Source organism: Apteryx mantelli, chromosome 6, assembly GCF_036417845.1.
Source record: "Apteryx mantelli isolate bAptMan1 chromosome 6, bAptMan1.hap1, whole genome shotgun sequence".
Taxonomy (NCBI): Eukaryota; Metazoa; Chordata; class Aves; order Apterygiformes; family Apterygidae; genus Apteryx; species Apteryx mantelli.
The window spans coordinates 37435970-37450428 of record NC_089983.1 but is presented as its reverse complement, the minus strand read 5'-3'; the positions used below and the strand labels follow the sequence as shown (position 1 = coordinate 37450428).

The following is a 14459-nucleotide window of genomic DNA, read 5'->3' as shown; positions in this document are numbered from 1 at the left end:
CTTGCATTTCTGTGCTGTGAAAGAATTCAGATGTGTAAAATTCAAATGAAAGTATTTGACTACAGTAAAATAAAAATAAAGGGACATCATAATTACATTTGAAATTGCAGACAACTTTGTAGATTGGCTTCCAACCTAGATCTTTTCTTCCACCTTCTGCATGTTGTAAATTTGAACTGAGCCCCAGAAAACGACATGTGAATTCCTGTATATTTCTGTGGTGGCTTTTTTACCAAAATCTTTCCTTTGAAATCTAAGATACTTAGTCTTCTCTGCAAAAGGAAAAAGCCTTGTACTAAACTAGCAATTTTAGGCATCTCTGGTTAGCTTTGCCCATGAAAAAGATCGTTGTATAGATCAGACTGCCCTAGAGCATTGCGTAACTGATAAAGTTGCATCAGTTGTGCAAAGCAGAAATTGTATTTTTTTTAAAAAAACAAACCCAAAAAACAAAACAACAGAAAGACACCCACAGGGAAGAAAGAACTGAACAGGCTGGATATCTCTAAAATGCAAAGGTAGAAAACGTTTAAACCTTCAGTGATTGAGGATTGCCATACTCTGCGTACCCTCCTTTCTCTGATTTAGGGTTCTTGCACTCCTGTCATTTTCAGTTCAGAGTAATAAGAAGCAGTTGTAAATTGATTTCCTGATAAAGCAGTCAGACAAAACATTGTGTTCTGAAGGAGTGCCTTTTATTGGCAGGTTTTCCTGGTTACATACTTCTCAGCTCACCTTGACTCAGTGCCCTTGTATTTTTTTTTTCTGAAAGTTCTCCAGAACTGCCATTTCTAGCAACCTTTCGAGATTATCACTGACTTTGTTTTTAATGCCCCTCAGAGCTCACATTCCTCATGTGTGACTGACAGACTTTTACAGAAATTAAGTGTAAGGTTGAAAACATGACATTTCATGCCCTGTATTCCCCCCCACCATGTTCTTCACGCTCATGGTATGGAAAGGTTCTTCAGGGTTTGCATGTGAGATGCCTGTCCAGGAAAAGCAGAGAAGAGTAAGTCATTATTGCAACACACAAAGCAAAGCCCATGCTAGGAATGAAGAGATGTGAATTCTTTTCTTTTCTTTTCTTTAATACAAGGAAAAGTCTGAGCTGTATTCCTGTCAGCAGGTGGCTGCTATGTTGTACATAGCATGCATTTGACTTGCAGTGGTTTTGCAGGCCTCTTCCCTTTTTGCTGTCTGTCACTAGACAGTCCTGTGCTCAGCTGTACTGAGCAATAGCACTGGTGCTGCAACAGGAGTGAACAACCCACAGCATGGGTGTTCGGTCTTCCACAAGCTTACGCTGAAAAAAACATGCACTTTGCTGCTTCTGTCAATGTAAAAATATCATCATGATATTTGTGCCTCCTCCCATTTTCCCACAGAGCTGATTCAAGGTGTTCCTGCTGGGAGGTGGGATTTTTCGTTCTACTATATGTATGTGCAGCTTTTCTGATTCCTCTGATCCCTGTGTAAATGGGGCTCTTGAACCATAACGCAGCTCATGAAAGGCATCAATTGTCTGTCAGTGGCTTGAAGATAACAATGTTCAGGAAGTTAAGAAAATTTCCCAATCTGCGTTTGGGTCTCTATATGAGCTAGGCTGAAGATACACCTGGGAAACCGCTTTAGGTATTTTTACCTATAGTGGGGGATTGCTGATTCAGTGAAGTCTGTGGAAAATTAACTGAGAGTCCGTTTGAGTATGGCTCAGTTGATCAAACTTATAGCCTTGGGCCAGAAGGTCATGAGTTCCCATCCTGCAGTGGACCTCCAGCTCGGGCTCGCTGCTGACTTTGCGGCACTGCCCTCCAGGAGGGGTGGAGGAGCTGCCCTTTGGCTGGAGTGAGGGGTTCAGCTGGGGTTTGCCAGCCTGTGATTCAAGGGCACTTGAGAGAAAAGAGAGGATAGTTGAGGAAGGGAAGGGGAGAGGATCTTAGTGATCTGCCCTACGGTTTTCTCTTTGGTAAACCACAGCCAAATTAAGGGCAATGGGTGTACTGTCCGAGTAAGACATCACTTGAGGGTTTGTGATGTTTCTGGGATGCTTCTGCCCTGTAGTAGAAAACGGGAGTGATCCTGGTTTATGGTTTGAGATCCTTTGACACACAACAGGCTGCATAAGTGGGCAGAAAATGACTGTTGTGAGAGTATGAGTTGTATCTGCTTTGCTCTTAGCCAGGTTTCCACTTCAGCATAGGGACTGCTAATTGTCCTAAACTGTTGCTCCTCTTTTTTGATGTGTGTGGGCCCATGGAGGAGAAATTTAAAGTGACCAAGCAAAGAGGAAAGAGTTTGAAAAGTAGGACAGTATAGAATCGTTAATCTCGGGCACCATCTCCAAGAAGTCAGTGTACTAAGAGGTGGCAGTTCTTTGGAAATGAAAAAGAGAATTCTTTTATGTTCCCAAATTCCAATATTGCTGTTCAGCATGGCCAGGAGAGGTCAAATAACGCATTATAACCAACATATTAATCACCCAGCAAATACTGCTCCCTCTTCCATTTGAGTGCCAATGTTTGGTTAAAGATTTGGTCTGAAATAGAAGAGACTTTTTATTCCCTTCCTGGTTCCAGATAATATAGCTAGAATCATCAAAACAGTGTCAGCCCAGCTGAACATCCTGGGATGCCTGAGTAATTGGGTGGGTGGGTGTGGTGGGGTTTTTTTGTTTGGCTGGTTGGATGGGTTTTTTTTGTTTGGTTGGGTTTTTTTTTTTTTTAGTCCAAAGTTTGAACAGCTAAATCTTTGCCATTGCTAGAACTTTTCCTGCCTTCTGTTCCTGAAGACAAGGTCCAGGATCAGCAGAGCAGCCCAGCCAACAGCACCACTCACCTGCCTGGGGATATGGGAGAGGAAACTTCGGGAAGCAGGGCTGGATGGTGGTGCTGAGTCACGCCTTGCTGTGGGCGCAAATGCAGGAGAATGACAGAGCCCAGACCTTAATCTGGGTTCAAAATTAACGTAACCCTGGGCTACAGGCTGAAAGACTTTGGGTTGGGATCCATCTGTAGTTTGCCTTTTTTAAATTTTTTTTTCCTAACTTCAGCCCATATTTATGCTGTTTGTAGTATAACAGCCTATTCAATGCTGTTGATTTAATGAAGAGGTGTGAAGAGTCAAGCCTGTTTCAGTCATAATTGTAAATATTTATGGGGGTTGATGTGTAAATGCTTTTCACTTACTTTTGGAGCATTAAAACGTAATTGGAGTTGTGGACAATATTAAATCTTGTTGATTTTTATCACTCTTTGTTTGCAATTATTTGGAAGAGAACCATCCTTCTGTTGCCAATTAGTTAATATTAACTTATTTATTCCAGTATAGTTACTCACCCATAACTAAGGAGAGATGCTGTCTGCTGACCCAATACCATTGACATGACATTGCTTCAGATGCATACCAGCAAAATGAGTATGAGTTTATTAATGAGTATTAAAACAGAAATAGTCAGTTACCTTGGGAAATTGTCACAAAACATCTTTACCAGGGAAAACTGGAGGATAGCTAATCTCCTGATTCTGTCTGTTTTTCTCTGCAACTAAGCCTATAAATTTATCTGAGTATTTTCCTTGCGTAAGGAAAGAATATTGTGTCATGTCTTAAATATCTGATTTTGGCCTTTTATTACCCAGAGAGTCTATAAGCATAATTAGAATATATTGTTCCTTGTAGTAACCCTCTATAAGAAGATGAATAAGAACAAATCACACCTATTCATTAACTGTAAATACCTTGCTGTCTTGCTGAGGTGCTTTAGACGGGCCTCTGGCATTTATGAGATAAAATACAACTGCCCTCCAATGATGTGTTTTTTCTGTAAAATGTAGCTTATTAAAGAAGGAGAAGTACTAAATGAACAATGTTTAAGGTTAATTGATATATAGTGCAAACTGGAAGCTGCCAAGTGCTGCAGTTTGGCAGTTGTTGATGTTTTGTAAGTATATGTTTTCTTGCCTTTTTTTTTTTTAATTCCCAACATGTTTGAAATATTTAGTACACAGGAAAACAATCTAATTGTTCATCTCCTTTGAATCCTTTATAGAAATCATATTGTTTTTCATCTGCTTAGCACTCCCCATTGCTCTGAGTCTACTTCCTGCTCTGAAACCCAATTCTTAATTGTTTGTTCCTGTCTGGATCAGACTGTAAACGCTTCAGGGATGGGAGCTTGCCTGGCTCGCTATGGGTAAGCCTCCATCCCCTCCGGCTTAGATTATACAGGCTTAAAGTAACCACCTCTAGATGGCAAAAGCTGGCTCGGAAACATAGCCGTGTGCCTTGTAAGCCCGAAAGCAAAACCCTTGTTCTTCTGCTTAGTAAACTTCACTGGCACTCTGCGTATTTCACAACTGAGTATAGAGCCTCTAAGTTTTTAGTGTTCTTTCTTTACACTGCCTCATTCTCTACAGCTTTCTGGAGGGACAGTGCAACTAGCAACTGGGGCAGAGTACTCCACCTTACAGTCCTACATAAACTCATCTAGGCATGAAGATGCTGCTCTGCTAAGATCCAAACACAAGTTACTCTGCCCTGTGCAGCCTGTGAAGCAGGGATGTTCTGCCTTAGATGAGTCGGGGCATATATTTTTCTTTCATTATTTGACAATAGCTTGGGTCATTTCAAAGTGGAAATGAAACTATCAGAACACTTAGAAAGCTGCTGCATATTGACCAAGAGCAGGTTACTGCAGAGAAGTTGCTGCAGCGTTGGGCAGCAAGCAACATCCATAATGCACTGAGAGCGGTAGCTGAGCAGAAGAGATTACGCTAAAGAGATGGGGAGTCTTGGTTCATTGGTTTTGTGTGTCTTAAGCAAACAGGTTCCAGCAGCTGCAGTGTGCTGGGAGCCCGGTAAGCCAGTGGGAATTGTTGTGGTCCAAAGTGTGTCCAGCAACTTTTGTGGAACATCAATGATGCCAATGTGCTTTTCTGTTAAAAGAAAGGGAGTTCTGGCAGGTGGCTGTATTGATCACGCTATTCCTAATACTGCATATCCACATGTCCCCTTCTACTGAAATCAGAAAGCATTTCATACACATTCCTGGGCCTGTCTGACCTATTACTCCTTGAAGCTACTCATTTACGGTGTTAAAGACATTGTTAGACATGTAGGCTATTTACCTCCTCTGCATTTCTCTGGATCCATGCGGGTGAAAATGGTTCATTCCCAAAGCAAATTAGGAGGAATTATAACTGTTTCTCTTGGGAGAGCTCACTGGAAAGGTTTAATGTGTGGCAGATCTCTTTCAAGGAACCCAGCTTATATTATGCCAGCAGAAGTCAGGCTGAATCTAGTCTCTAGCATGTAGCATAAGGTCAGCATTTGGAAAGGAGAAAAACCTGCTGCTTTAAAGTGAAATGCTATCTCTTAGATCTGCATTCCTGGGCTACCTGCCCTTTCAATGGCATCAAACTATCCAGTTCATACCGTGGTTTGTTCTAAGCTTTTACTGAGAGGTAAAATCACGTTTGTGATATACCCTGTACACAGCTTATAGTGTCATTGTTTCTAAAACACTGCAGGCTCTCTCCAGTCTTGCAGATCTTGCTTCATAGCCACCCTTTTGAACTGGCTTCTTCTAGCTGTTATCATCACTTGATGACTCTTTTTCTTTTGTATTTCTGAGATCATTGAGAATAACTATATTAGGTTAGATGAAAAGTTTGCTTCTCTTGATAGGCTACTTCTGACAATGACTCACCAGAAGCAAGCATACAGTGATGCTTCCGTGAGAATATTCTCCCTTCTTCTAGCTGTCTGAAGCTTACAGCCTTCCCATGCTAAAGGTTCTGTCAGCCCTTCTGTGTTTATTGGTCCTTGATGGATTTTCTTCCAGAAATTTGTCTAATTTTCTTAATCCATTTGGTATCTGTGTCCTCTTGTGACAGACCTCCCCAGTCTGAGCATGTAGTGAAGAGCAAACTTCTTTTTCTTGAATTTAAAGGGTGGTATTTCATAGCCACTAACTCCTGTGGTGTCTGCAGTTAGTCTGAGCCTAATAGGGCCATTCCTATTGCTTCTGGGTGTATATCTATAGATCTTCTCTCCAAAGATAGGAGGAAGAACTGTTACTTGATGCTGTTTGCTTATTTCTCCCACTCGTTTTAAGGTTGTTTCACTCTGCTGGTCAGGTCAAATCCCTGATTAAAAAATGATTTTTTTGATATTGTATGGTATGTATGCTCTGCAAGACCCGAGTGTTGTGCCTCAGCAAGATATCTTCGCTAAACTCAGCTCTAATTGCATACTCCTGTTGCCAAATGACCCGGCAGTTCGTATCTCTTGATAATGCACTTCCTTCTCTGCGGGAACACTGCTGATTTCTATGGCATCGCTGAGTGAATGCGACTCTGAGAGCACCATGTAAGTACCTAGAGCAGTTCTCTCCCTCGTGGATACAGAGTTGGTCTGGGTGGCAAAGTGCTTTATTCTGTCAAAGCTGGAAGGAAAGACCTTCTGGACAGCGCTGTTTCTGGAAATGCAGAATGGTTGCATTTCACCTTTCTGTGCCAGCAGAGATGAATGAAGGCAGAGCTCGTCCTTTTGGCTTGCTCGCTCTCAGCTGGTACTGCCCCAGCCTGTCTTCCCTTCTGTCCCCCGCTGATCCTTCCCAATGGAGCAGGGAGCTGCTTACCTGCAGAGGCTCTGATCCAAGCAAGCATGTAAGCACATGCCTGAATCCCATTGACGTCAGTGAGACTTAAGCATGTTGTTAAACATATGCTTAAGGGGCTTGCTGAAGTGTGGCTTAGATGGAGACGTCTGCCAGATGTGCTCTCACGTGACTTGGAAATCTCCTTGGTTTTGTCACATTTACAAGCTAATATCAGCAGGAAGTCTACTGGACATGTATTCTGTAATATGCCCTTCTGTATTTAGAAGAAATGCACTTCATGGTGAAGTGATTTGAAATACCCAACTGCTGTGCCAATGCAGTCAGATCCTGGCTGGAAACAGGCAGGTTTGGTGAAAGGAGGACTTGCATGGGCACAAATAATCTGGCACATTTACGACTTTTCTTGCTGAGCTTATGGTGTGCAAAATATGTTTGACCTTTGTTGCTATGTGAACCCTGGCTCATTTTGTGAAAAATTACAGCTGTGTTAACCCCTTGCACTTGGAATTAGTAACAGGCCTTTGAAGGTTTTCTAATACATTTACCTCATACCTGCAACTTAAATGTTTGTGGTAAACTTTAATGCAGATGGGATGTAGGGCTAAAGCCTGACTAGAATTCCTTATTGACGTTTTCACCTACTCCAAATTTACGATAGTGTACTTGAGATCAGAATCTGTCCTGAAGGGCTTACTAAAATATTGTTGCTTCTTTATCAAGTAGGATATCGGGAGGATTTAAAAAAAAGTTTAGTATTATGTTGTGATATATGTTCAAGCTTTTCTTTCTCAGGGTGTCTGAAAACATTTGCTAACAGTATTTGCAGTTGTAGCAAAGCAAAATCCCAAGTGGCCTGTGTCCAAATAGTTATAGGTGGTGGGTGTTTTTTAAGCTAAAATTACTTGCTCATGAATGTTAAGCAGACTACAAGTTTTCTGGGCCTTCGTTTAATTCCGTTGCATTGTTTGTAGAAAGCTTGATGGTAGCAGTTTTTCAGCACTGGGAAAGGTGATGTCAAAAGCTGCTGTGCCAAGAAATGAATTCCTTTAAAGGAAACCTCCTCAGATTCAATAGAGACCTCCTGGGAGCTCCTGACTTTATCCATACCAGCAATTCAATGCCGTGGTACCAAACTATGGCATTAGATTTCCTTAAGTACTTGGATGTTTCTCTTCTTTCCCTAAAAATCACATAGTACTTCCTCTTAAGCTCGAACTGGCTGATGTGGAAAAACGTTAACTTTTATGCTTCTTGAAATTGAAGAGGAATTAGCAAAGAGACAGCTGGAAGAGGAAAACGAGCGTTCTGTTCTGTACTCATCCACAGATCTTTCAGGATGAAATTTTTTGAATACTGACCGCCTAGTGGATTGCCTTTTTTTTTTTTTTGAAACATTTGAAAATGTTTTAACACTGTTGATTGTTGAGAAAGGCCTGAGGTAGATGGAGTAGATTAACAGCTTTTCTCCTGTTAAAAGGGCACTGCTGCAGAAGCAGTCGAGGTCTCTCAGGTTTGCTTCACAATCCCGTCTGTACCTTGTCTGCATGCAGTAGTTGTACTACACGAGGTATCTAAGATAACTTTCATTGTCAGGTTTGCTTTAGAGGATGCCAAGAACAAGTGGACGAGTTTTGTTATTTCTCAGGTGTACAAGTATGTTGCAGCTATACCTGTTTCAGTGAGGCCGCTATCAATATGAGTGAAAGATTAATGGTTGCGTTGTAGCCACGATGAGCCGTGGACATGGGTAAAGCATGCTGTGTAGACAGAGATGGTCTCTTCTGCTGGAGCAATAGTCTGAGCTGGCCACTCCTCACTGCTTCTATCTGCAGATCAATTAGGCTTTTTTTTTTTCTCCCCCCCTCCAGATTGGGGTAGATTTCCTAGTGCTGGATTCAAGTATCAGCTCCAGAAACCACCCACAGTGTCTGGCTTGGAATGAATTAGAGGACCTGTGTTAGGCACTTGAGCTTCTCATGCAGTCAGGAAAGAGAGGGAGGTGCCTTCAAAGGCTATGTGGTGCTGCTGGGCTCAGAGCTGGAGACTGCCTGGGGCTAGCCAGGAAATGCTAAGCACAAAGATGTGTGAATCTTTCTTAGAGCTGAGGTATCCGATTTAATTCTGTCCCTTAGGGCACTGCTACCCACTCAGGTGTTCCCACTCTTGATAAACACAGAGGGGAGCGGGAAGAGGTGGGTAAAAGCATCCTCTATCCTTTGTACTGAAAGAGGAATATAGTGAGCAAGTAGTATGGGATTTGTGGCCAGGAAGAATGCAGCCAAGGGGAAACGGGACTTTGTTGCCTGGCATTTAGCACAGACACTTGAAAGGAGGGAACCTGCCTTTCTATCCTGGCTTTTTTATCCAGTTACTGCAGAATATAAAATGAATCAACTCTTAGGGGAGACCAAAATTGGGTCTTTTCTCTCCCAAATAGCTGTCCTACACGCTGGAGTAAAGAGTGAAGAATCTGAATTTACCTTCCCTGAGGCTAAGAATACAATTGAATTCAGGTCGTCTTGCCTGACCACTCTAAAGCATAGGCTAATTGCAAAACATGGGTGCCAGCACTGTTTCTGCTTGTTCTTTTGCCTATGCTTTACATGTGATTGCAGTGCTGCCTTACTGTGGTAAAGGTGCTCAGAGCACAGCTGTCTGGTCAGGGACATCCAAAAGCTTGTTTGCCTGCATACTGTGGGTTTGATTACAGCAGAGCTTGGGTGGGAAGTGGCAGGACACATCCCCATGGGCACAGGTGTCTCCACTTGGGCATCCAAGCACTCAGCTGTTCAGGTGCACATCAGTGTGCAACACTAGTTCTTGTTAATTATAATGTTGAAGAAGCTAAATCTAGTATTTAAGTCTAAGCTTGTGGGTTTTCGTTCCCTGACAGTGGTTGGAGAGAAGTTATCCTCTTGCTTCCCCTATTTTGGAGGTACCCATCTTTCTTGGGTTAGAGTGGGATGTTAGACGACTCTCTCAAACTAATCACAGCTTTGACACAGTCACCTTAAGTGAGATGAATTCCCTGTCTGCTTGGAACAAATATGTCACTGGAGGCAAAGGACACGAATTCTCTGAGTTGATTGCTTCTCAATAGAGCCTCCTGTGGATCCGTTAATGAACATCCCCGAGTATTTCCTGGCAGTCATTCCTAGTTTGGCTGTGAAGTATGAACTCATTAATGTAAGGTTTTGTTCTGCTTTCATTCCAGGTGGTCAGAGCTGCTGAGGAAGCTGCTTCTACCCTGGCTAGTTCCATCCACCCAGAGCAGTGCATCAAAGTGCTTTGCCCCATCATTCAAACTGCAGATTATCCAATTAACTTAGCTGCCATCAAAATGCAGACAAAAGTCATCGAGAGGATTTCTAAGGAATCGTTGCATCAGCTCCTTCCTGATATTATTCCTGGATTGTTACAGGTACAGAAGCCCATGTCACATGTGCTCCAAAGCAGAAAGCATAATTGATTAATGCATAAGGTGTGTAACCTGAGAAAATTACCCTCTGGGGCCAAATTCTGGTAAATTAAAATTTTAATCCCTCTGAGGTTTTTTTTGTTTTGTTTTGTTTTTTTAAATCTTTGCACTTTTGATATTGTTTTGATGCATTAAGGAGAAGGAGAGGAAAACTCCGATTCCTGTGTTTGCATTCCACAGTTAGATGCCTTGGCCTGGCTCCTAAAGAAGTCGGTAGCAGCCATACAATAAACTCAGTGGGAATTAGCCACCTCTTGTGCAATTGCAGCGCATCCCAAGCAGCACATCTTGCAGTCTCCTTTCATTCTGCTGAGCTGTTCTGCATGTTGATTGTACTTTGCATTTGAATTTGAATCCCAGCAGGCTGGATAGTCCCCCCTTTTTCTCTGAAATCAGGAGACCGAATTTCTGACTTGCATTCAGCCTCTTTCACAACCCTCTTAAGTTGGGTGGGGAGCTTTATTTTTGCCAGTGCTAAGGCTTGGTCTTATATTGTGTATTTAACTTTCAGTGCTGGCTGTATTGGAATTGTATTCTGTTCCCCTGCACAAGCAACTGGCAGGGTATGGACTGGAATAAGGCTGGAAGCAAGATGGAAATTAGGTAGCAGCAAGAAGAGAGGAGAAAGAATATGTCTGTGTGTATGTGTTTGTTGGGGAGGGATTATGACAGGAACAGATCAGTGTGAAGGGGGTGGTATGTTTTGGTGGGTAAGACTTCACTGGAAAGCTGGGATAAAGAAACCTCTTTATAGTGAGCATAATGAGCTGAAGGACAAGAGCAAAGTCGGAAATTCCTCTTGTGCGTCCCAGCATTTGTCCCAGCTTTGTAATGTCAACTCTTGCAATTCTGTTCTTAAATCCCAGCATCTGGGGATCAAGCAATTCTGTATTGATCTTCACTTTCATTGTAAAAAGGTTTTAGCTGTAATTGTTGGGAAATAAATCTGGACTAGTCTCAATGCACCAGAAAAGTTCTGGAGTGGTGTAAGCAGCGTGCCCTTGAAAAGAGCACAGTTGTATTTGTTTTATTAAATTGCTTTTCTATCTTAAGTATTGTTTTGGAGGCTAGTTTGTGACTTCTAAACTCAGAGTTGCCAGTGATTGTTTCCATGCCTTAGAAACTCATAGTGATTATGTGAATCTCCTACTCCTGTCTGTAAAGTGCTTTGGGATCCTTCAGGCTGAAAGACTTTGTGCAGAGCAAATCACCTACGTAGTTGTTTACCTTGGTGAGGGAAATGGAGTGATTAAAAGGTGAGAAGCGTCAGATCGAGGTAGTGTAAATGCATGCACGCAGCTCGGCAGCTCCGAGTGGCATCTCTCTGGCTGGAGTTACTGGATAGGGGAAAGGCAAGAGCAGGGCCTGCCTTCGATGCGTGGGCAGGCTGCTGCACAGTGCTGTAGCGGGGCTTGGTGGGAGCGTTGCAGTGTCCTACAGCTCAGGTTCTCCTGGGAAACCCACCCTGCAGAGGCATCAGTTGTAGCTGCACAAGCAGCCAGCCCGGGGTAGAAACATCATGTACTGGTGAAAGACGGAAACAAACCTGACAGCCCCGTGTCGTTTTGTTGCTGTAGTTGCAGTTAGTCGTAGCGGTCGTAGACCTCTGAGCCTGGGGAAAGTCGCAGCCCTCCCTGCCCCTTCCCAGAAGCCGTGCCCTGGCAGCATACCCGGCCATTGAGGCCCTGCTCGCTGCAGAGAAGGGAATGCAACCTTGAGGGAGGAAAGCAAGAAGAGGCCTGGCCGTGCTGCCTAGTGGTTCGAGTGCAGCGCGAGGGCAGAGACAGGGCACTGATATGCCTGCACTGAAGCTCTTGCTGGTATGCAAGTGTTGCAGAAAGAATGAGACATCCCAGCCCCCCGTGCTGTTTTGATAAGGGCTTCTCGTGACAGTGGCCTTTGCCTTCAGGGCTGCCTCCAGACTGGCCTTGGGTGTAGTTTGCAGTGCGTGCCAGGTCCTGGTCCCAAATCGTCCCAGCCAGCTCCTGCTCAGAGCACCTTGCGCCTTCCCTGGTGTGCCTTGTTTGCCTGAAAGCTAGGCTTTGGGGTCACGGGGTTGTCCTGGTCCAGACTTGGCAGAGCTGAGAAGCGCTGTGGGGTGCAGAGTAGGGATGAAGCCAGTGGGTCTGGATTAGGGCCCCACAGAGACAGGAGTCACCTCCTGTAGCAGACCTCCTCCTTCCGTACCCGTGGAGAGGAGCCCCCAGGATCTGTAGCGCAGCCTGGCTCAGGCGGCAGCAGCGGCAGCGGCTGTCGGGGCGCGCTGGGAGGGTGAGGCTGTGCAGCGCTGCCTCTGACTCAAGCTGCTGGGGAAGCTGATGATTTTGGCTGTAGGGTCAGCGAAGGCTCTCTTGGCCTTGGGTAACTTATTTGTCCCACACCCCTTTGACGCATCTGAGAAACGCAGAAGCACACAATCTTTTCCAAATGGTGCTGGAGCCCTTCCGCTGCTGGGCTTTGCTGTCTCCCATCTGCATGGGGAAGCAGTGAGAGTTGCTTAGTAGGAGACGGAGCTGAGCAGGCCCTGGCATGACAGAGCCCTGCTTTTAAGCCTTAAGCAGGCATTGAGCGACCAGCCTAGAGCAAGCTTTCCCTCTGCACGGAGAGCCTGGGCCCATGGGTGTCGTGTCCGTGACGAGCCCTGGCTGCCTCAGAGTGTCTAGTCTGCCTTGCTAGCCTGCCCGCTGGGGTGTTTGCCGGTGGGCAGCCTGATGTCCCCATCCCCAGCCGTGCAGGGTCTGTCCTCTCAGCTTTCCCGGCAGAGGTCACCCTGCATCCAGAGGAAGCAGCGTCCAGCACGCTGGAGTGATCGGTGTATTTCTCATGGGATCGCAGCTTAGTGATAAATCACTGCCCCAGTACAGAACTGATGTCATGAGCTGTCGAGTGACCTGGTGGCTAGTCTGAGCTCTCCCGTAGCTGCCTGAGGTCTGGCACACCCACCGCGGCTTTTCGTGCTCTTTCCCACGGTTGTTCCTGCCTGATAGGTAATCGACAAGCTTGTGGCTACAGAAGTCTGTTCATCTAATGGACTAGCACACATGTGTAGCACTGCTATGCAGTGTTTTTTGCACAGTGCTTTTAAAAGGCTGGAAAATAATCCTTTATGATAACTTTTTGCTATTTCTTATGTCTAGATACTGGTATTCCATCCAAGGTGCACATTGCACTTCACAAACCAAAATTTTAGGTTTCATATTCTGAGTGAGCTAACCATTAGGCCATTTTGCTGCAAAATTAGTCTCCATCTGTAGCTTTGCTCTCAGGAGTGGTCGACTTTGGACATGTGAGTTGGTTTCCACTGAGTTGGATTTGAGTCAGGAAAGACTCTTTCCTGAAGACAAGCTGGGAGCAGTGGAAAGCATCACCTGGGCATGGAGCAAGAAACATCGGTAGCGCTGTTGTAGGACTTTAGTAGTGGATAACCTGCTGGATCATCCTGCTGCTTTTCAGCTTTCAAGGGGCTGAATATTTATTTTGTATTTAAAACAAGGGAAAGTCTACTGAACATATTAAGTCTTGACAATCCAGTCTTCTGAATTGGACGCAGGAATGTACGTATTTGATGGAGTCCTAAGCTTTACAAGCTTGTTTTGGGAACCTGTGTTCTTGTTTAATGATATAAATAACATTAAGTAACATAAGTAACAAATGGGATGTATTTGGCTCTTCCATTAAGCACCTTTCTGTTGACCTGATATACTTTGTTAGGTCTGTGGCTGCACTTGCAAAATATTCACCAGCTCATTAATATATTGATTTGGAAGGATGTTGGCAAGTGCTGTTTGATTTGTGACCTTTTTTTTCTTGTTTTCTAGGGTTATGATAATACAGAGAGCAGTGTCCGTAAAGCTAGTGTGTTTTGCCTAGTGGCAATTTATTCAGTAATTGGAGAAGAACTGAAACCTCATCTCGCACAACTCACGGGAAGCAAGGTATAAGAGTAACACCTCTTTGGTATTTTGACAACAGCCAGCTGAACAGCTCATGCTACTAGCAGCAAGAGCAGTGGCTTCACGGTGGTTCTGGGTCAAGTTCCCTGTGCTCAGTTAAATCTTAATGAGTTAGTCTAGCTCACACTGCTGAATACCACTAGAGCAGCACAGCACTTGCTCCTCAGTGTGAGCATTTGAAACCCCACAGAAAGTCCTGAGGAGGTTCAGGCATCAGTTTCATGACGTATTTAATCCTGTGTAATGCAAGCTGCCACCAGCGAGCTGGTCCCTCACTGTTCCCACTCCAGCCACGTCTACCTTGCCTCTTCTGTGCTACATCCAGAGGTGACTATGCAGTGAGTTGGAGCAGCAGGCTGCTCTGGCTGAAAACAAGCCATTAAAATATATATATATATAGTTTTCA

The 14459-nt window shown here is 44.2% G+C and overlaps 1 protein-coding gene across 1 annotated transcript in view; it reads left to right on the top strand.

The window, feature by feature from the left end:
- The window catches only part of CLASP1 (cytoplasmic linker associated protein 1), a 197316-nt gene that overhangs the window by 177280 nt on the left and 5577 nt on the right, over positions 1–14459 (top strand). The window contains exons 39-40 of the mRNA XM_067299284.1: positions 9837–10043; positions 13919–14035. Of these exons, the coding sequence (XP_067155385.1) occupies positions 9837–10043; positions 13919–14035 (324 nt within the window). The remainder of the gene's footprint in view (positions 1–9836; positions 10044–13918; positions 14036–14459) is intronic.